At 40.6% G+C, this 24,420-nt stretch overlaps 1 protein-coding gene across 2 annotated transcripts in view; it reads right to left on the bottom strand.

Moving 5' to 3' along the window:
* wasf1 (WASP family member 1) overlaps positions 1-24,420 on the bottom strand; it is a 148,413-nt gene that overhangs the window by 12,546 nt on the left and 111,447 nt on the right. Inside the window, exons 5-6 of one of the 2 annotated variants that reach the window (XM_062044634.1) lie at positions 15,936-16,053; positions 215-271 (exon numbers count right to left, since the gene is read on the bottom strand). In XM_062044634.1, the coding sequence (XP_061900618.1) occupies positions 215-271; positions 15,936-16,053 (175 nt within the window). The remainder of the gene's footprint in view (positions 1-214; positions 272-15,935; positions 16,054-24,420) is intronic. The other variant, XM_062044635.1, reaches the window with a different exon arrangement.

The raw sequence follows: 24,420 nt of genomic DNA, 5'->3' as shown, positions 1-24,420 counted from the left end.
AATTAAATAAGCTTCAGAACAGGGAGTGCTCACAGACTTGTTAACCAAATGTTCATATTTAAATGAGAACTGCATCGTTTTTTTAAGAAAATCACTTCAGCACTCATTACCTCCTAGACATGCCCAACATTTCAGTGCACACGTAATATTTTATTTTAGCACAAACTTCAAACAAAAAACACACAAATAAGAATCGCTGTTATTTGTCACATACCTGCCCAGGAAGGTCTAAGTACCTATAGACCTGATCATACATGCGGGGGTCCTGCAACTATAAGAAACAACAACAAAAAAACAATAGGAGAAGCATCGGGGTGGGATAGGGTCAAAGAGGAACACAACACTGCAGCACACGCTTGAACAACATGGGAGCATAAACAAGCGTCGGTGGCGAGGGCGAGCGAGACGACAAAAGGTAAAAGTGCTGTTAGACAGAAAACGCTCACAGCAACAGAGGAGGCCGCGATGCAAAGTGGAGAGAATAGAGTGTGGAGGACACGCGCGGGCACATACACACAGAAAAAAATAATAGAGCTGTAAGGTATGGTGCAAACAAGATCATCCTGGAATCGAGGACACCTATAGGTGGAAGGGAATGCATTCAAAACACTCATGCAGGTGAACACGTGACTTATTAATGTGCCTAAGCTGCTACCTACTGCACGTAGCATAGCATGTCCTTATTCTTACATATTATGTTGTGTGGCGTGTGAACATGAAATGTGACTGGCATCTCTTTACAGTAGCTAAATAATGTTGCATGGCGGCACCTTGTAATGCTATAGACCAGGCCTGGGCAATTATTTTGACTCGGGGGGTCCACATTTAGAGAAAAAAATGTGTCTGGGGGCCGGTATATCTATTTTTAAGAACACTAATACAAAAACTCACAATAATGTCTGATTGAATGCTAAAAACGTTTTGACAGACTACCTGAAAAAACGGAATGGAATTTAATTTTTTTTTTACTGAATGAGATACCCAGAATGTACATGAAAATAAAGAATGTGGGATTTACAATATTAACTATGAACGATAAAACACTGAATATTGACAACATATGAACGTCACACCCCCCTCTTGATCGACATATTTTGAAAATCAAGCGAAACTTAACAAAAATACAACAAACATGACGAAATATAAGGGTAACAAAAAAACAAAACACCTACAATCTGATATATCGGATATATCACTAAGCCAGGGGTAACCAACCTTTTTGAAACCAAGAGCTACTTCTTGGGTACTGATTAATGCGAAGGGCTACCAGTTTGATACACACTTAAATAAATTGCCAGAAATAGCCAATTTGCTCAATTTACCTTTAACTCTATGTTATTATTAATAATTAATGATATTTATCTTTGTGGAAACAGTGATCATCTTAATGATTTCTCACAATAAATATATATAGAAACAGATAAATATCAATATGCAACACTTTATTTTTATATTTTCTCTAAGTGCACATTTTTCAAATTGAACATTTTCAAATGATCACTTCTAAGGCAGTCTTGTGAAATCACAATATCCCATATTAACTAGCTAGCCACTAACATTTTTTAACAAATCATGAATTACTTTGCACCATGTTTGTACAAATAATAACTCATGTAAAATACAAAAGTCAACTCTCAAATTTTTAAACAAATCGTGTCACACTTTGAACTGGACACCAAATCTGTTATCTGTTTCTTTGTCAGTTAGTGAAGACCAAGTCTTTAAAATATTTTCTTGGATTTTCAAATTCTATTTGAGTTTTGGCTCTCTTAGAATTAAAAATGTCGAGCAAAGCGAGACCAGCTTGCTAGTCAATAAATACAATTTTAAAAATAGAGGCAGCTCACTGGTAAGTGCTGCTATTTGAGCTATTTTTAGAACAGGCCAGCGGGCTACTCTTCTGGTCCGTACGGGCTACCTGGTGCCCGCGGGCACCGCGTTGGTGACCCCTGCACTAAGCTTTCGAACTTTGTTGTAAAAATCTCCTTCCGCGTCTGTCCCTGACACCCGCATTTCAGGCCGGTCGCTCTGGAAACACTCTGTGGAAACGCTCCCCACCCACACCGCTTGGTGCCTCGTCTGAGCTGCTGTGACTTAGATTACCATAGTAACTAATTAGATTACCATAGTAACTAGTATGTCATGCAAAAGCGCAGATTCCAACCATTGAAATACTTTGTGTGGTTCAAGACTTACGGTCATTTGAAAACATCACTGCACATCATAATGGCAGCTACAGTTTTCATCTTAAAGATCTAAAAAAAATATTTGGGAATGTCCGGCGGGCCAGATTGAAAAGCTTAACAGGCCGCATGCGGCCCCCGGGCCTTAATTTGCCCAGGTCTGCTACAGAACTACTACAGACAGAAATCAATGGTCAGCCCTATATATGATAGTAAACGTGTGTAGGTTTATGCATGTTTAGTGTGACCGAGTCAGCAGAGCCGGGGCTGAGCTAATGGGTAAATAATGACATGCGTGCATAGCTAATAGGCACAAAAAAAAATAAACATTATGCTTTGGTGCTGTACAAACTAATTGGGGATATGGCTGCAGCTATTGATTATTTGTATTAATCGTTTGTTTGATTAACCGAGTAATTGGATAAAATATACTTTTTAGCCTCAATGCGCATTTTAGGGAAAATTGTTGAAATATACAACCATTATTCTGCTTCCTATAACTTCCATTTTTTTAACAAATGCACATCATGAACACTGAAATTGCACTGTGCATTAATAAAATAAAAACAGCCATTAATAAAACAAAACGCCACCTCACAGATCACGGCACAGACACACCGCCGCTTTCAAGTGTGCTCTATTGCGGCGGCCGTGTGGAGACTATGTCCGTGCATTTAAAGTTCCAGGCACACCATGCTGTCAATTGATCAATTTTGTTTCATTACACTCGTAAAAAAATTGATCGGGGTAAGAGAATATAAACCTAAGCTTTTTATTTATCAATTAGTCATTGCAGCCCTACTTGGGGAAGAACAGGCACCTATTGGAGCGGCATAGCTCGGTTGGTAGAGTGGCCGTGCCAGCAACTTGAGGGTTCCAAGTTCGATTCCCGCTTCCGCCATCCTAGTCACTGCCGGTGTGTCCTTGGGCAAGACACTTTACCCATCTGCTGCCAGTGGCACCCACACTGGTTTAAATGTAACTCAGATATTGGGTTTCACTATGTAAAGCGCTTTGAGTCAGGCTTTGAGAAAAGCGCTATATAAATATAATTCACTTCACTATTAGAGGTGAGGCATTTATAACAGAAAGCTTCTGTTTACTGTCATTCTAATGTTATTTGTGCATACTGTACATTTTTAGAGTAACATTGCGTCAAGAAGAACATCTTGCGTAAAAACTAAACCAAAAACATGAATATGATTAACTCGCTCTGGCAAAAAATAACTAAAATACTATTAAACATTTATAGTAACAATATATTTATTTTTAATAACGCTAATATTTATGATTTATCTTTGAACTGTTCACTTCAGCTTTACAGGGGGAGATTTTACTTTTATATGAACTTTAATCACTTTTATTTCTAAACAAAAGGGAGGGGGCGTTTATGCATGGCGTGGCATCTATTCTTTTAAGTGGAGGTACGCAGTGATTTATTGGAGTGATATTTAAAGTCATACGGAAAAATTGGCATTTCAACCCACATTTGGAGAGGATGAGAGCTCCTCTTTCAAAGCAGTGTGCAGGATTTGTATTCCGCACGCTTCGACTTTAAACACTCGACTCTATATATGATGCGGCATATACATAATGGGAGATCAATAGGAGATAAAGATGAGTTGCATACAGTTAGTCAAGTGTTGCGGCGCTTACTGGAGGAGCGCTGAGGGGGTGCTTTAGAGTCGGGCTGCAGGCTTCACTGCGTGGAAAGCAGATGCCCTGGCAAATAGGACATTCTGGGGGGAGAAGAGCTTACCTCCGGGCGGGTGAGGAAAGGAGGAGGAGGAGGGGTTTCGGAGAGGACGCTTATAAGGCCCTCGGGACACGCATGATAAGGCATTTCCAGCTGCACAGATGTTATAGAAGGTTAGACGCTGGAATGCGGAGGACAAACTGGGAAGCATAGGTGGGATGAAGAAAGACGAGGATTGATCCTAATACACAACTTTTATATGGAATTTAATCAATTTGCAAGATTATGTTAGGGCGAAGCAACAAGGTTGGGTGGAGGGTGCCGAGCTTGCTGCCTAAACGGGCTGCAGTACTAATCAAAACAGAAAGAAAATACCGCTTTCAAGTGTGCTCTATTGCGGCGACCGTGTGGAAACCATGTCCGTGTATTTAAAGTTCCAGGCACACCATGCTGTCCGGATTTGATCAATTTTGTTTAGTTACACTCATAAAATTTTTTATTGGAGTAAGAGAATATAAATCAAAGCTTTTTATTTAATTAATTAGTCATTGCAGCCCTACTTGGGGCGTTACCCAACTGAAGAGAGGAACAGGCACATTTTAGAGGTGAGGCATTTATAAAGGAAAGCTTCTGTTTACTGTTATTCTAATGTTATTTGTGCATACTTTACATTTTTAGAGTAATACTTCGTCAACAAGAACATTTTGCGTAAAAACCCAACCAAAAACATAGGAATTTAAATCAATTTGCAAGATTTTGTTAGGGCGAAGCAACAAGGTTAGTAGAGGGTGCCGAGCTTGCTGCCTAAACGGGCTGCGGTACTAAACAAAACAGAAAGAAAACACGAAAAGAACAAAGTTTGAGTTGGCATAATTTTGCACAAAATTGATTGCAAATGTGTATTTTCATTCTTCCCTGCGTGGCATTGGTAATATCAGTGCCTGGTGTGCCGACAGCAAGGTGCTTGCAGAGCTATACTGTCACCTAGTGACATTTTATAGGTATTACTTTTGATGCTAACCACTGCTTGGTGGAACTAATTTTTGTAATTAACATTTACTTGGGCTGTCGAAAGATCACATTTTTTTGTATCAGCTCGATCACAGGGCTGAGTTGATTATTTTTGATTTATCACAACTAGGGATGATGTTTGATAAGAAATTATCGAGTTCGAGCCTATTATCGAATCCTCTTATCGAACCGATTCCTTATCGATTCTCTTATCGAGTCCAGATAGGTTGTTGTATATGGAAAAAAACACAATATTTGGTTTAACAAAAGCTCACTTTTATTATATAATAAAAAAATAAAATCTAATAAATAAATAAATATTGACTGTTGTTACCCAAAGTATATTAAGTGGGATTTTTCAGAGAAACAAATATATACAGTAACACAAAAACAACCTGTCTCTGTGATCACTATCGGTATATAAATAATAATATAGTGTTAAATAAAATCAGTACCTTGGGCACAAAACTGGAAATAATACAGCTCTCCAAAAAGTGCACTTCTGCTGCTATTTGACATAACTGTTTGTTATGATGCTTTGACATTTTTGCACTTTATTTCTTTATTGAAAGAAAATTCTATGAAGAGAAAAGTTGTTTGCAAATGTGGTTACAATGCTAAAAAATGAAAAGTTAAAGCTAAAAAAAGAAATACACTTTATTGAGTTAACATTATTTCTTTATAGGGGGAAAGATGTTATGAGCTAGAGAATATAACAACTACACCACCCAGCATGCAACGGGAGTTACGAGCATGCGCGGTAGCCCCGAAAAGTGTTGCATGTTGCTACGCTCTGAAAGTAAACGTCAAGAACTCAGCCAACACGCCTCGTCTGCATTATTTACAATTAGACAGACAACACATATACAGTGTGATTTTGTTTTGTTTACAAGGAAAGAAAAACAAAAGTTAAAAAAGGGAGATATGTTGTATATATATGTATGTGCTGCGGTTGCTTTAAGAACGTTGCGACAGCTGCCGTAAAGGAGGTGCGTTGCTAGCCTGGTTGCTATGTTTCCGGTTGGTCGTAAAAGTGTTCGTCATGTGTTTTACCCTGCTAAAATCTCTCAGTAAAGTTATTCGATGGATTATAGCTTTTGTTTTGAACTTTATTACACCTTGGAGCGCTTTTTCCCGTCCATTGTTTTCCTGCTTTCCCTATCTGCACCTAATGACTGAGCTACGTGACTGATTTATTGTGATGTCCCACGGAGCATTTCTGGTCGGGACGGGATTCGAATAAAGAATCAACTCTTTTTCTTTACTATAGTGGTCTCGATAACGGGTACAGGTTCTCAAAAAGGGATTCGAGTCCGAGGACTCGGTTCTTTTCTTATCAAACAACCGGGAAAACCGGTTTCGAGTATCATCCCTAATCACAACTAAATACAGTTTCTTATTAATCGTTGCTAATTTTGCGCACGCAAAGAGACTCAAGAAAAAACAGATTATACACGCACTTAACATGTTTATTAAACATCTCTTTCTATGCAGCAGTAAGCTCTATTCCTGTATCTATGGTTATCGTCACCTATTTGAGGTGACATCCCAAAGACAGAAAAGCACACTTTAGCCTTTAAAGCTGAAGTCTCATGAGATTTAAGCATATTTTTACAAAATATTGCGTTTGACACTGTAATTTTTTGGCAATCATTGATGGAACTCACCCTTCACGGTTTTAACCGACACGTAACTTTTTTGACATACATTTCTTACATGATCCGTTGTCCTTAGCTGCAAATTTTTCAGCCCGTCAATTTTCAACAACTGTATGTCTCCATCACTCTGCTCAAGCCTGCTGCCTCTTGATTGGACTTGACTTGTTGCCATAGCAACCCCGGACAAGGGGTTAAAAAGGAAATTTTTGTGGGTTGAGGCTACTCCATTCTCGCCTCGAGCAGAACTCACGGTTACTGTACTATGATAATAAATCAGGGTTGTCTTCTGACCGACGGGCTCGGAAAATATCCTCCAGCTAATCCGTTGAGGCTAACAAGATGCTAATGAGATCAGGACTCCGTGTACTGTAGGTCTCCATCGTGGTGCTCCTCATTTGTCACTCGCCGCTAATCCCTGGCTGCTGCAGCGTCGGCCACTTCATTAGGTACCCCTGCATGATCCAGGTATCCAATCTACAAGTACGTCCTCCTCGATTCTGGTTTATTTGTTTTGTCGGAGTTGCAACTTTCCGAAAGAATTAGCCTTCTAATGCAAAAGCTCAAATGTCCACTGTAGAGCATGCTGGCTCTCAGGAGATTACTTTGATTTAAGATTGCCATTGCATATTTGAAGCCTACTATAATCTTGAACAAAGCTCCACAGTGGGCGTTATAATTGGCTAAGAAAAAAAAGCTGATTGCTGATTAAACGGGCTGTTTGCAACTTGCTCGCAGTTACATTTATTAAATCAAAAAATGGTTTCTATTCGTAGTTTAACAGAACATGTATGCTTTTTAAAGTGTATATATTTTTCACAATTACCATTGATTTTATGTTGGATAAAAATTTCTTATCGGTCTGAGGCAGGGAGCAGGTTGCGCGAGCACTTGTGTTGTCCCGATACCAATACTTTGGTAGCGGGACCGGTACCAAAATTATTTCGATACTTTACGGTACTTTTCTAAATAAAGGGAACCACAAAAAATTGCATTATTGCCTTTATTTTAACAGGAAATCTTAGGGTTCATTAAACATATGTTTCTTATTGCAAGTTTGTCCTTAAATAAAATAGTGAAGGTACAAGACAACTTGTCTTTTACTAGTAAGTAAGCAAACAAAGGCTCCTAATTTAGCTGCTGACCTATGCAGTAACATATTGTGTCATTTTCCATTGTATTATTTTGTAAAAATTATTAAGGACAAGTTGTAGAAAATGAATTATTAATCTACTAGTTCATTTACTGTTTATATCTGCTTCCTTTCTCTTTTAACATGTTTTATCTACAATTCTGTTAAAATGTAATAATCACTTATTCTTCTGTTGTTTGATACTTTACATTAGTTTTGGATGATACCACAAATTTGGGGGGTGGCAGACCGGTACTTTTCAGAGGCGGTATAGTACCGAATATGATTCATTAGTATCGCGGTACTATACTAAGACCGATATACCGTACAACCCTAGCGTGCACATACACAAAAGTCATCCAATAGAAGTAAAGAACAATTTGCAGTCATGTTGTCGTTACGGCAGAATATACATTCAATGATGGCTAAGGTGAGCTATCTCCAAATCGCTGTCATTAGCTAACAACACACAAAGCTAATGCGCGTGCTTGTGTTGCTCACGGGCCTAAAAGCCTTTTAATATTTCAAAAATGAATTGGAGGGTTAGCACCCTCAAGGGGTCCGCTTAAAGATTGCAAACAGCCCCTTTAATCATGTCTTAAAGGGGAACTGCACTTTTTGGGGAATTTTGCCTGTCGTTCACAATCCCTATGTGTGACAAGACGACAAAAGGTTTTGGGTTTTTTTGCATTCTAATTTGTAATAATCTGCTCATTCTAGGTAGATAGCAATACAGTTACCTCTACCTCTAAATCACTTTAAAAATGCATCCAAAAACTTCCAACAATACTTAATTTACGTTCCGTAACCTAACTCAAGATGATGCCCTGCTGGCCCCACCATGGACTGGACTCTCACACTATTATGCTAGATCCACTTTGGACTGGACTCTCACACTATTATGCTAGATCCTTTATGGACTGGACTCTCACACTATTATGCTAGATCCTCTATGGACTGGACTCTCACAATATTATGCTAGATCCTCTATGGACTGGACTCTCACACTATTATGCTAGATCCTCTATGGACTGGACTCTCACACTATTATGCTAGATCCTCTATGGACTGGACTCTCACACTATTATGCTAGATCCACTATGGACTGGACTCTCACACTATTATGCTAGATCCACCATGGACTATGGACTCTCACACTATTATGCTAGATCCACTATGGACTGGACTCTCACACTATTATGCTAGATCCTCTATGGACTGGACTCTCACACTATTATGCTAGATCCACTATGGACTGGACTCTCACACTAACATGCTAGATCCACTATGGACTGGACTCTCACACTATTATGCTAGATCCACCATGGACTGGACTCTCACACTATTATGCTAGATCCTCTATGGACTGGACTCTCACACTATTATGCTAGATCCACCATGGACTGGACTTTCACACTATTATGCTACATCCACCATGGACTGGACTCTCACACTATTATGCTAGATCCACCATGGACTGGACTCTCACACTATTATGCTAGATCCTCTATGGACTGGACTCTCACACTATTAACTAGATCTTTTATGGACTGGACTCTCACACTATTATGCTACATCCACCATGGACTGGACTATCACACTATTATGCTAGATCCACCATGGACTATGGACTCTCACACTATTATGCTAGATCCTCTATGGACTGGACTCTCACACTATTAACTAGATCCACTATGGACTGGACTCTCACACTATTAACTAGATCCACTATGGACTGGACTCTCACACTATTAACTAGATCCACTATGGACTACACTATTATGCTACATCCACCATGGACTGGACTATCACACTATTATGCTAGATCCACCATGGACTATGGACTCTCACACTATTATGCTAGATCCTCTATGGACTGGACTCTCACACTATTAACTAGATCCACTATGGACTGGACTCTCACACTATTAACTAGATCCACTATGGACTGGACTCTCACACTATTAACTAGATCCACTATGGACTGGACTCTCACACTATTATGCTAGATCCTCCATGGACTGGACTCTCACACTATTATGCTAGATCCACTATGGACTGGACTCTCACACTATTATGCTAGATCCACCATGGACTGGACTCTCACACTATTATGCTAGATCATCTATGGACTGGACTCTCACACTATTATGCTAGATCTACTATGGACTGGACTCTCACACTATTATGCTAGATCCTCTATGGACTGGACTCTCACACTATTATGCTAGATCCACTATGGATTGGACTCTCACACTATTATGCTAGATCCACCATGGACTGGACTCTCACACTATTATGCTAGATCCACCATGGACTGGACTCTCACACTATTATGCTATATCCTCTATGGACTGGACTGTCACACTATTATGCTAGATCCACTATGGACTGGACTCTCACACTATTATGCTAGATCCACTATGGACTGGACTCTCACACTATTATGCTAGATCCACAATGGACTGGACTCTCACACTATTATGCTAGATCCACTATGGACTGGACTCTCACACTATCATGCTAGATCCACTATGGACTGGACTCTCACACAATCATGCTAGATCCACTATGGACTGGACTCTCACACAATTATGCTAGATCCTCTATGGACTGGACTCTCACACTATTATGCTAGATCCTCTATGGACTGGACTCTCACACTATTATGCTAGATCCACTATGGACTGGACTCTCACACTATTATGCTAGATCCACCATGGACTGGACTCTCACACTATTAACTAGATCCACTATGGACTGGACTCTCACACTATTAACTAGATCCACTATGGACTGGACTCTCACACTATTAACTAGATCCACTATGGACTGGACTCTCACACTATTAACTAGATCCACTATGGACTGGACTCTCACACTATTATGCTAGATCCTCCATGGACTGGACTCTCACACTATTATGCTAGATCCACTATGGACTGGACTCTCACACTATTATGCTAGATCCACCATGGACTGGACTCTCACACTATTAACTAGATCCACTATGGACTGGACTCTCACACTATTAACTAGATCCACTATGGACTGGACTCTCACACTATTAACTAGATCCACTATGGACTGGACTCTCACACTATTAACTAGATCCACTATGGACTGGACTCTCACACTATTATGCTAGATCCACTCGACGTCCCCCCCACATCTGCGGTCCCCTCCAAGGTTTCTCATTGTCCCCATTGGGTTGAGTTTTTTTCTTGCCCTGAGGTGGTATCTGAGCCAAGGATGTCGTTGTGGCTTGTGCAGCCCTTTGAAACACTCGTGATTTAGGGCTATATAAGTAAACTTTGATTGATTGATTGATTGATGGAATAACCAATCTGTAGCGACATTGTTATTGTAAGCGCAAACACAGAGGAACTGTTTTTCTAGCGTAGTAACACATCGTCTTGCAACGACATGCTACGGCATTAGCCTCAAGCTAGCTACTGCGTCATAAGCTGAATGACTTTTGAGTTTGTAATGCACAACACAATGAGATAAAACACCAATCCATCAGGTTTAGTTTGGGTAAGCACACCATTTACGTCGGCGTAGCTTGTCTCCAAGTTCCACATTTGCACCACCAAGTCACGCCAATCTCACTCTCTAGGCTTCCGTCTGCTCCAATGTTTCACTCTCTCTTTGATTTTGCTTCTATAACCAGCAGTTCATCCTCCCTATATTCAGCTTCAAAAAGATAAGCCTATGAATCCTCATTTGTCCAAAAATAGTTGTCTTCTTTGTCTGTTACCAAGTCTTCCATTATTAAAACACACTCACGTTTGTTTCCGGGAGTAGGAACACACATTTGTTGCCGTAAGTTAGAAATGTGCTGCTATGGAAACGGACATAAATGCGCTGAGGAAAGAAGTTCCGGTAATGCATAAAATGACCAAATACGGTAAATATTGAACATATTACAATATTGCATTTCACGCTCTCTTTGATTTTGCTTCTATAACCAGCAGTTCATCCTCCATATATTCAGCTTCAAAAAGATAAGACTATGTATCGTCATTTGTTCAAAAATAGTCGTCTTTTTTGTCTGTTACCAAGTCTGCTATTATTGAAACACACTCGCGTTTGTTTCCAGAAGTAGGAACACACATTTGTTGTCGGAAGTCGGAAATGTGCTGCTATGGAAACGGAAATAAATGCGCTGAGGAAAGAAGTTCCGGTAATGCATAAAATGACCAAATACGTTAAATATTGAACATATTACATATTGTTGTGAATGTGTCTCTTATTACATTACATATATATTTGGAGCATGTACATAACAGGTTGATGGTGGGTTTTGAAATTGTTTTAGAGGGCTTTCTTTGAAGGCTACAATGGTGACTCCCATTAGCCGCATTTTGCAAGCTTTTTTTTTTGTCATCTTCAGAATCCTAAAAAAAAGACATGTATGTTCTGGGGCCGTATTTATCAAGCTTCTTAGAATTACTCCTAAGAAGTATGCTAAGAGTTGACTTAAGAGTAAATAAATTATTCGCTGAAAGCTGCACTTAAAAGTTAGTTATCAAGCGTCTTACTCACACTTTCAGCGAAGTGTAGGACTGAATCTTAAGTGTCACACTCAGAGCTGAATTACGACATTACTATGTGCCGTAAACGGAATTTTAGGTGACGTAATTTCTGTGTCCATAGAAATGACCAATCACGGAAGGGAATCCCTTGTCTAAGAATAAAGAAATATCTTAGAAATATTTAAGTGGACAATGGGAGTGTATATTTTGACAATAAACTACAAAATAATACAAAACAAACTAGTCCCCGCCCGCACTCACGCTACCGCTCCCTCTCTTCTCTCGCCCACACACTCACTGACGTCACTCACCTCACACATACGCTACTCTCATAACATTTTCTTTCCAATTCATTAATTAGGCAATTAATTTGAAACTGGTGTGGGTGGCTCTATATATACTAGCCCACTGCAGCCACATGCAGAAATCAACAAGGAATCGAAAATGATTAAATCTGTGACAAAAATAATACCCGCTCTGTCTAAACGATACCGTTTGATCAGCTGCTCGTCATCAAACAAAGCCAGGACATCCTTCCGCTCCCTGAACGTTCGCACACGTCTCTCTCGCCTCAGTGCCATCCCCTGCTGGCAACTCCTAACCACTTAAGACACCTCTGAAGGTCTCTTAAATATCGTGGAGAGTAGGAGTGATTCATTGACTTAAGAAAGTTGATAAATAGCTTTTATTCTTAAGTTTGAGAGTAGGACTAAATTTTGCAAATTCTCAGGACTTAAGTGTAAAATGGCACTCTAAGGCGCTTGATAAATACGGCCCCTGGTCTTTCATTATGATGGTGAACAATAGGAAAAATTCCAAAAAAGTGCAGTTCCCCTTTAAGGCCTTTTTAAACGAAAAGGAGTGCAGTACTTGACTGCAACCAGCAAAGGTGTTGTTGAGTCAGTCTCAACTAGTTTCCTATCTAAAATGAAAAAGAAGCTATGGGAAGTTCAGAGAGTCCACTCTGTTTACACATAGTTGGCAGGGTGCAGTTTGTAAATGACGATTTGGATTTAGAGGCTTAACACCATGGATATATTGTCCTTGTTAATCATCTATCCGTTATTTTTTAGACAGCTGCAAAGTTAGACGGGCCGTGAAGAAAAATGATGGGAGGTTGTCATCAATTTGTGTGCCAGATTGTGTTTACTGCAAAATATAGTTGATCATCTGAAATGCTAGGAAAATGATGCAAAGCCATGCAATCATTATGTTTACTTGACCACTCTTGAAATATGTGAATGTAATGCCTCAAATCCCACCCCGCCCCCTCTCTCGGTGGGGTCTGTCTAATAACTGCCAGTGTGTCGAATAGGGGGAAATGAGCTTGGCTTTTTTTTTACGAGCTCAGCCCACCCGGGGCTTTAATTAGAATGAAATCACTGGAGGGCGCCTCAGCCATAAACAAGCATAACAACCTAACCCTGTGACGCACGTAAAATATTACGCACTGTGACGCTTCTCTGACGAATTTTTACATTTAAAAAACGTATCTGCATATTTAAACGTCGAAGCATCTCGTTCTCGCCTCTACCCCTCTTGGAATTGTTGTAAAGATATTCATGTGTTATGTTGCCTGTGAACAAATCATGACTGATCAGATTGCATGCAAGGCCTGAGTGTGTGTGTGTGTGTGTGTGTGTGTGTGTGTGTGTGTGTGTGTGTGTGTGTGTGTGTGTGTGTGTGTGTGTGTGTGTGTGTGTGTGTGTGTGTGTGTGTGTGTGTGTGTGTGTGTGTGTGTGTGTGTGTGTGGGCAGAAAAGTGGTGCATAATGCCCTGGAATAGACAACTAATTATGTGTAATGATCACAAATCAAGTCGTAACTAGCAAGGTTGACTGGTGGAAGTGTTGATTCATAAAAGTAAAAATGTCAGATAGTGTACACAAAGATTAGGGCTATTCAACTGAATTGTTATGTTCATCTTCTGATATTCGCTTTTTGAGAACCAGCATCCTCTGCAGCGGACATTTGTTTTTTTCCCGTTATTGCAGACTATAAGTGTCCACTCCAGTGGATGATGGCCTTTAAGAGGTTAAAATGTTAAATGCAGTGATCTGCCATGTCTTTACACTGCCCTAAGTTCCTCTGTACAACAGGAGCGCTCGAGTGTTTGCAGGAATTTGCTGCAAAAACGTTAGCCTCTCCCAAATGATGTCCTTCCTGCATGGGCCAGATTTGGACCACGGGCAGCCAGGTGAATAGCCCTGACATGATCTGAGTCATTTCAATCGGTTATGCCAGGGGTCCCCAAACTTTTTGACTCGGGGGCCGCATTGGGTTAAAAAATTCTGGCCGGGTTATCGATGGGAAAATGCATTTTTAGACAATATGATTTGCCTGAGCGGCTAGGAGACACCGAGAGTAACAAGCGGTAGAAAATGGATTAGAAAGGACATCAATCTATCCATTTTCTACCGCGTGTCCCTCTTGGGGTCACGGGGGGTGCTGGAGCCTATCTCAGCTGCATTCGGGCGAAAGGCGGGGTACACCCTGGACAAGTCGCCACCTCCTCACAGGGCCAACACAGATAGACAGACAACATTCACACTCACATTCACACACCAGGGCCAATTCAGTGTTGCCAATCAACCTATACAGATTTTTTTAAATAATAATTTTAACTTGGGACTTCCCGCGGGCCGGATTTTGGACGCTGGCGGGCCGGATCTGGCCCGTGGGCTGTAGTTTGGGGACCCTTGGGTTATGCTTTGTATTTCCTAGGAAATCACTACCATCACATGTAGTCTTTTGTTCTTTGCGCCGAGCTGTGTTTTCATCAAGCGGACCAGCTGGCACTACAGATCAGTAACCCTGATCTTGGTCATGTTTCCACTGTGACGTGAGTAATTACATTATTGCCCAGAATATAAGACTACTCCGCTCAATTTTTTTTTACAGCAGATCTCTGGATGTTGGTCTGTGTGAAATGTGAGCGACATGAAAAAAATCTCTGACTCACTGGTCTGGCGAAAACTGCTGGTTTATACCCTTCTGAGAACCAACGTCCTCTGCAGTGGAAGTTTGTGTTTTGCATCACGGGGGTTTTTTTGCTAAATAAATTGACCAAAAACAAATGTCCACTGCAGAGGACACTGGATTAGGAGGATCTAAACCCGGATAAAGGACAACCTATCTTTTTAAGCCCTTCCAGACAAAAAATATTGTCTTATATTCAGGTCAGTACAGGAGTATTATCGTAACAACAAAAAACGATTACTAATCAAACGAAAAGTTAAACAGTGTTTTTGATATTTCACAATTTTTTACATCCATCCCATCCATCCATTTTCTACCGCTTGTCCCTTTTTGGGGCCGCGGGGGGTGCTGGAGCCTATCTCAGCTGCATTCGGGCGGAAGGCGGGGTACACCCTGGACAAGTCGCCACCTCATCGCAGGGCCAACACAGACAGACAGACAACATTCACACTCACATTCACACACTAGGGCCAATTTAGTGTTGCCAATCAACTATCCCCAGGTGCATGTTTTTGGAGGTGGGAGGAAGCCGGAGTATCCGGAGGGAACCCACGCAGTCACGGGGAGAACATGCAAACTCCACACAGAAAGATCCAGAGCCCGGGATTGAACTCACGACCTTCGTATTGTGAGGCACATGCACTAACCCCTGTACCACCGTGCTGCCCTCGAACAGATTCCAACTATACAGCCTGGTGTAAACAAGGCGAGTTACCACATATCGAGTTTTAACGAAACCTACCTTCTGTTTCCGCCTCTCCTTGCGCTTGTCTTCCGTGTCCTGCAGCATCTTCTCTCGCCACAGGTCGAAAAAGTAGGAAGGATTGGTGTAGAACTTTAGGCCTTCCTTCCCGTCATCTCTGCACAAAAAGAGATTACGTTCGTAAAGCCCCACTTAAGAACTTTCAGTTTTGGTTGATTTTGCCGGTGCCAGTGGACCAAAGCGGTAGTGTTTTGCCTGAAGGAAAACCACATTCCCATAAAGACCAGCACATAGGGTTAGTCGGTCAGCATGACTGATCTTTCCACTGTAGGAACCTACATATTGTGCTCCAACTTTATGTTTGTGGTTTGCAGTCATTGCATTGTTTTTTCATCTTACAGTACTTTTGAGTTTGTTGCGTGGCTGGTCGTGTCAGTGTGCAACTGCGAACTATCAAGCTGGTGGTTATTTATTGCTACCACGCAAATTTCCAATGGCTAACATTAGCATTATCATTTAGATTTGAGCATCAACAATTACTTACTAGTCCAGAAAGGAGCAGAGCCAAGGCAGCTTTGGTCGAAAATCCTGTTTTGTCTTTGAGCTCATGCCAAAAGCCTGGCCAAAGTTTATCCTTGACTGTCCTTTTATCCGGGTAACCTCCCTTATTCCTTTTTTTGTCTCCTCAGCCAAAACTTTTCTTTTCTTTGGTTGTTTTGCAGCTTCTGCCATGATAGCACAGTGTTTCCCACAAACTGCCAAGATACCTGTGGCGGTGGGGGCGTGGCTATGGGCGTGGTCACCATGACATCATCGAGTAATTTGCATAATTTACTACAATGATATGATTTTCTCTAAAAAGGCTAAAAAAATGTATACTTACTAATTAATAATAACAGTTTTGTTTTAAACGTCCATCCATCCATCCATCCATTTTACAATATAATTACAACACTTTATGTACATATTTATATACAGATTTGAACAATAAGTTATTCACTGAAATATATTTATTAATTGTGGTTCTTACAAAAAATATATCTTATAAAATATAAAAGCTAAAATGTCTCATAAAGCTCTGCCCCTTTAATTAGTGCATACTAAATAATTTAACTTTAGCCTACTACTACAACCATATTATTTACCAGCAACATAAAGTGAAACAGAGGCAGAGGTGTCCTGCCACAGTCAGTAACAAATAAACAAAAAACAGTTTTGGTGGTAGATAGGCACAGAGCTTCATCAAACATCTGATCCACTGAACAAAGAGCTCCAAAAATCTTGAACTTTGGACTGCCATCAGTTTTACTCCCTACACTTAACCATGTGTTTCCTACTGCCTGCAGACTTTGCACCCTTTGTTATATACACATGTTGTGTTTCTAATATAAATACATTTAATAAAGTCAAATACAAATAAGGCGACAAGAGAAGTATCCTACACTTCTCTTTTGTAAAGTAAATCTGAACAGCCGATATGGGCATCTACATCAACTATATGATTTGCCTGAGAAGCTGAAAAGGCCAAAAAAAAAAACTTTTTTTTTTTTTAATTTAAAAAAAAAAAATTGTTTTTATTTTTTTTAATTTGTGGCGGACGTAATTCTTTCGTGGCGGGCCGCCACAAATAAATGAATGTGTGGGAAACATTGTAGCAGTAATTGCACGTAAGCGTTCGCATCGACTTCCGTCTTTGTAACAAATGGGGAAAGGGGGAGGGACGTATGCCGTAAAGCAAGTCAGAACATTTGTATTTTTTTTTTGTGTGACAGGGTTCCTGCCACCCTCCTCAAAGTTGCCTAGTGCCAGGGAAAGCGATACAGACCCCCCTCAGGCCATGACAGAGGTGTCATTCAACTAGTTGTAAGTCCATGTATCATCCCATTTTATGAAGGTTGAAAAGCTACTTAGTGCTGCTTTAATATTTCTAAATTAGGGTTCAGGGTTAGCTCCATTATCCTACTTGAGAACCAGCGTCCTCTGCAGGGGACATTTGTGGACATGCTATTTTGTCTTTTAACAGAATTTCGAACTCTAACAAAAGAAAACAGGCTGCAGCTAAATGTCCACAGTGGAAAAAATGCTTGATATGCCCAAGTGAGCCATCAAATAATTCTCACTTGTACTATTATGAGAGGTTTTTGTGACTCAGGGTATATGTATGACATCATAGGGTGGGAAAATCAAAAGATCAGACAAGATGTCACATCAAAGGTTCTCTCTTCAAGCAAAAATGATTGCGCAACTGCAAAAAAGACACAAAAGGGGACAGATAGGACCCCCATTTTATAGTGTAGTCCAGTGGTCCCCAACCTTTTTGTAGCTGCGGCCCGGTCAACGCTTGATAATTTGTCCCGCGGCCCAGCGAGGGGGGGGGGGGGGGGGGTTGTCATGAAAAAATTAAAATAATAAACGTGAATCTACTGTGTACTCATATGGACCTTTTATGCGCCAACAACATAACATGAGTATAACATCAAAGTCTCTGCAGGTAACTTCCTCTCTGCCCATTACATAAATAAAAAAATGACGTGAAAAAATATATAAATGACAAGAATTAGCAATTCCACACTACTGTCATTATGAATGTTATTTTTCAACAGTTGAAATAAAGTTGTCAGTTTGTACCGTCAGATAAACCTCCTGCATGTTTGTGTGCCCGAGTCGACTCACAAGCTCCTCCTCTCCCTCACCTCCCTCTGCCCAAACGCGCTGATTTTCGTTGCTATGGTAACGTTTACATGCCTTCAAAATAAGATGCAGATACAACATTAAAAACGAATATAAAGTGCATGAGATTTTTAACTCACCGTAACGCAAAATCAATGGGAGCCCTGAGCTTGTTTCTCTGCAACGAGACGGTCCCAACTGGGGGTAATGGGAGACAAAGACACCCGAAGTGTGTTGCGTATGTCCAGTCTGCTACGTTGTTTTGTTTTGGTGGCTGTCACTGCAGAAAATCCCGCTTCACACAGATAGGATGTTGGAAATGGCAACAGTGTTTTCAGTGCTGTGGTGGCGATCTCGGGGTATTCTGCCATGACTTTAATCCAGAAAACAGGCAGATACACTTTTAAGGCTGCCGTCATTTGCGATCTCCAGCATTTGATCTTCTTCTTGCACAGACATGCTGGATTCATCTGCTTTGTTGACAAATGGGTCGCGGATCCATTCCTTGGCAGTTCGTGGGTCTTTTGAAGTCGGGAAGTAGCGATCAAACTCTCTTAAAAGCACAGACAGGTGATCGTGCAGCAGCTTGGAGAATGAAGGCGCAGGCTCAGTCTCACGCAAAAACCCCGCCAATGTTTGAAACATGTCCAATATGCCTCTGTTCACACGCCGTGCCCACAAATCGTTTGATTTTAAATGCAGCTACTTTATCTGCCAATTTAAATACAGTTGTCATTTTTCCCTGAAGTGACAGATTGAGTTCATTGAGCAAGCTGAATATTTCGCATAAGTAAACCAGTTTTGCGACCCATTCCTCGTCACTGAAATGTTCTGCCAGCGGTGACTTCTTTTCTGAGAGAAATCTTTGCAGTGGCTCTCGTAATTCAAATACTCTGGCCAGTGATTTCCCACGGGATAACCATCTAATTTATGTGTATAAGAGAAGGCGTCTGTGCTCCACGTCCATCTCCTTACAAAGCTGCGCAAACAGGCGCGAGTTAAGTGCGTGTGCTTTAATGTGGTTAATAACTTTAACCACATCATTCAATACGATGTTTAATTCCGGTGGCATTTTTCGGCTTGCAAGCATTTCTCTGTGAATGATACAATGCGTGGATTTACACTCAGGTGCAACCTCCTTAATCCGAGTAGTTAATCCAGACAGGCGTCCAGTCATGGCAGCTCCGTCGGTGCATATGCCGACACAAAAGGACCATTTCAGTTTTCCTGACATGTAACCATCCAGCGACTTGAACAGTTCAGCGGCTGTGGTTTTGATTGGCAACGTTAGTGCACATAACATATCCTCATGCACATCCTCCTGATAAATATATCGCACATAAACAAGTAGTATTGCCTTGTTGTCAACATCTGTAGATTCGTCAACCTGGAGTGCGTACCACGGTGATTTATCAATCCTCTCTAACAATTGTGTCTCAATGTCTTCGGCTATTTCCTCAATGCGCCGAGTCACGGTGCTAGCCGACAGAGGCACCTGTGATATCTTCTTAACAGCAGCCTCTCCTAAAAGTTGACGGCAAATGTTTTTAGCGGCAGGAAGGATCAATTCTTCACCAATAGTGGATGGCTTTTTAGCCTTAGCAATACGATTAGCCACTAAGTACGATGCTCTCAGTGCATTCTCGTTTACCGATGTGGTGTCCCACAGTAATTTCTTCTGTTTTTCATGTTCATGATTTTTTCTTTCAAAATACTCCAGGGGCTTGTCTTTTAATCCAGGGTGCTTGGTCTCTAAATGGCGAAGCAGTTTTGAAGGCTTCATGGCCTCATTAGAGAGCTGCTCGCCACATATTATGCAGAGCGGGCTCGGTGCGTGGGAATCACCTGTTGCGATAAATCCATATTTGAAGTAGGACTCCTGGTATTGTCTGTTAAAAGCTTTCTTTTTCTTGGAAGTCGTAGGCTGTTCTTCTCTCTCTTCACTGTGCCTTTTCCCCTTCACAAAGAAACTTTCCAAAGATGTCTGTTTTTTACTCATTTTTCTAGCTAGGTTAAATTTTGCCGCTCAAATGACCAATATATAACCGAGAGAATCCGGTCATTTTTCAAAATAAAATACTAAAAAAAAAAAAAAAAAAAATCGTTCGGGCTCAGATTATAAATAAAACAGAAATAACTAATTATTTATTGTTCTTATTTGTAAAAGCTTAGTCTTTTTTCAATTTTGGCAACTCAAGACGCTATATAATAAAACTAGCTGTAGAATGATCAATAATGGATACATCTCAGGGACAATACCTTTATTAAGAGGTCTAAAACAAGGGTGCCCTTTGTCTCCATACTTATTTATTATTGCTATGGAAATATTACCGATTAAAGTTAGATTGTGTGGACCAGCAGCACGCACAATCATGTTTGTTTACGGACTGTATCCCTGCAGACTGTATTGATCTATATTGATATGTGAATGATAGTAAATGGGAGAGGGAGGTTTTTTGGGTTGGTGCACTAATTGTAAGTGTATCTTGTGTTTGTTATGTTGATTTAATAACAAATAAATAAAAATTAAAAAATTAAAATAAAAATTAAAATAATAATAATAATAAAAAATTATTCTGCGGCCCGGTACCAATCGAGCCCGGTGGTTGGGGACCACTGGTGTAGTCGTCATGAGGTGTCCTATAAAGATTTAATCGGTATCTTCATTAACAAATCAAATGCTGTCAAAAACACCAGAAACATTTATTTCACTTTTTTCACACAGCCGAGAGCCTCTTTCTCACTCTCGGGTCGCTGGATAGTTACTTTAAAAGGACATTTAATGATGTTATAACAGAAGTATGTCTCTGTAGTGCCTGTTTATAAGACATACTGTATCTATCCTCTCCCTCACTTGTTGCTTGGTGAAATTAAAAGCAGGCTTAGGCAGTCAGCTACAGACAAGAAGCATTAAGTTTAATAGTTTAAGGATAGTTTTTCTAACCTTGCATGATGTATATGATTTATGGCATCTTTTTCACTCGACAAGAACAAAGTTAAAGCGTGTATGTAGTGGCTGAGCACACAGTGTTTGAGGCAGGCATGGATAGGGTTGCCTAGTTTCTAAAAAGGCAGGGCCGGCCGACCCAATTGTCTTCATTCCAACTAGACTGGTAAAGTTTTTAACTTAGACTTAGACAAACTTTATTGATCCACAAGGGAAATTGTTCCACACAGTAGCTCGGTTACAAAGGATGGAAAGGATAATGCAGGTATAAAGTAGACTAAAAATGTACCATTGTAGCAATACAAAATATAACATATATGTAATATTTACATATTATCCATCCATCCATCCATTTTCTACCGCTTTTCCCTTTCAGGGTCGCAGGGGGTGCTGAAGCCTATCTCAGCTGCATACTCTATATACAGTATATAATATATACTGATTGTATTGTTTATGCTTTTTTGTGATTTTGAAACATTTTTATACTTTTTGACTCAAACCTAAAATTGTATTGGATGCATGTTTTATAATAATACAAGTATATCAGAAACAAATTATTTGATAATTAATTTTTGTGCAAATTATCAAAAATAAGAGTCTTTTGACTTTTTCTCTGATTTAGCTTAATGTTTGGTAGGGCTATTTTAGTTTTCTTATTGTTGGCAAAGCAGGAAATGGCTACAAAATAAATATTTTGCTAAATTTTATACAAAGGACTCTTGTCATTCATTATTCCATTGTCATTTAAAAAAAACTATTTTTGCTTTTCACGGAAATACAGGCATGGCCGCCTAAATGTAGGGGGGCCCTCAGGGCTGAGGGAAACCCTCAACCCCCCCTCTTCTCCCCAAAAAACAACCATAAACACTCCCTGCCCTAAAAAAAACAGTTTGAAAAAAAATATCATGATTTTATTCAACAAAACAGCAACAATGCAAAAATGTTATCCATTTAAAAAATCTTCTTCTCAATGGGCGCATGCACGTCTGTGCGGGTGTAACAGAGGCCAGTCAACTTCAAAAATAGTGCTGGCGGTCCAGGAGATTGCCTGTTCAGTAGTCAGGATGCCGGCCTTTTACACCAGCAACCTGGGTTTGAGCCCCGCTGGGAGCAGTAGGAAAAACAATGCTGCCGAGAGAGAGTACACAGAGCTGCCGTCAAAATCAGGGGACCCTGATTGGGTGAACGATATAGCTACCAATTCAGAGCAAGATGCTGTGCAGCACGACTGATAAAGATGACCCAATTCTACAACGGGACACTACAAGTGCAAACTGCTAAAGTGTGAGCAGAGTTTAGGTGTTTGCATAAATCATTATGCGGGGATGTAGCGCTGAATTTCTATTTTGCTGGTGGACGAGCGATAAAAGTGGAGCGTTGGCACTCAGGATTCATGTTAGAAGCCTGGGGAGAAGTCCCAGTGAGCCTCCTGGTGTGAGGTGTAAAGGAGAGTCAAGGAGAGGACAAAAGAAGAAAAAAAGACGGTGTAAGGGATGAAAACATGACGTATAATCTCAGTGAGAGGTCCTAATAAGACCAGCGATGGGAAGTCAGAATACTATGACCACTCTCATACAAACTGGACCCAACCAGACAGCTGCTTAACTAGGAACATTTTCTGCTCAGCAATACGTCGTCTTGTGTGAATCACATCTGCCGTCGGGAAGACCTCAGCTGGCACTAGACAAGGCGTTTCAAATAAGAGAAGGATATCGCGTCACTGAGTCAATCACCTACACCTGCCCCTTGCTTGGTCTCTGCTCTGTCAGGCCCTGAGGGATAACACAACCACCAGTGTTGGGACTAACACGTTAGTAACGCCGTTAGTTTCGGCGGTAACTAGTAATCTAACGCGTTATTTTTTATATTCAGTAACTCAGTTACCGTTACTACATGATGCGTTACTGCGTTATTTTACATTACTTTTAATGTAGTATAAAGTGTGTTTTATCGGAGCGCTGCAGTGTCATCGTTCTTATGTCATAAGCCGGAGAAGAGAGACCTGCGCTCTGTGTGACTGTGAGTGTGAGCGTGAGTGTGAGTGTGAGTGTGAGAGTGAGTGTGAGTGTAGGGAGGAGAAGGGGGGCGTGTCTGATCATGGCGAAGCCAGAAGTCGAGTTTGTTAACATGGAGATATTTTCACTACTTTTCTTTTGTCGATCACAAAGAAAATAACATTTTAGTTCAATGTAAATTGTGCTTTGGATCAAAGATCCCATCTACTGCCCAAAACAGCAATTCAAATCTGCTGAAACAAGCTACATAAGCAACATGCTTCGACGTAGCCAGTAAAGAGAGACAGAGACTCCAATGCCACATTCCCTCCACCACCACCACTTAAGGATTAACTCTGCCTCTGCTCACCATTCAGCACTGAAGATACACACTCTGTCAATCAATGTTCCCTCTAATTGTTCAGGTGTGAGCAAACGCAAAAACTCCCTGAGCATTCAGTGGAGCAAATGTGAGCAACATCAGACGTGCACACTGTGGCTACACCAGCAGCACACCTGTCCCAAACCTGACTAAATAACAAGTTCAAACTCCATCCATCCATCCATTTTCTACCGCTTGTCCCTTTCGGGGTCGCTGGAGCCTATCTCAGCTGCATTCAGGCGAAAGGCGGGGTACACCCTGGACAAGTCGCCACCTCATCGCAGGGCCAAGACAGATAGACAGACAACCTTCTCTTATTATTATAATCAAATGACAGCAGTCATTTCCATTTCTAATATAAGTGTTTAGGCCCACTTACAATGACAATAACAACAAATATTGTTTTTCATGAACTGTGTACTTGTATTGTTTGTCTGGGTGGAGGTCCTGCTTTGGAAATAATTTGTACCCCTTTCAGACATTGCATTTAGTTCCCATTAAAACATTCACATGTTGCACAATGAGATGTAA

This window comes from Entelurus aequoreus, linkage group LG04 (assembly GCF_033978785.1).
Source record: "Entelurus aequoreus isolate RoL-2023_Sb linkage group LG04, RoL_Eaeq_v1.1, whole genome shotgun sequence".
Taxonomy (NCBI): domain Eukaryota; kingdom Metazoa; phylum Chordata; class Actinopteri; order Syngnathiformes; family Syngnathidae; genus Entelurus; species Entelurus aequoreus.
Note: the sequence above shows the minus strand (reverse complement) of the source record. Positions and strands in the feature narration are given on the sequence as shown.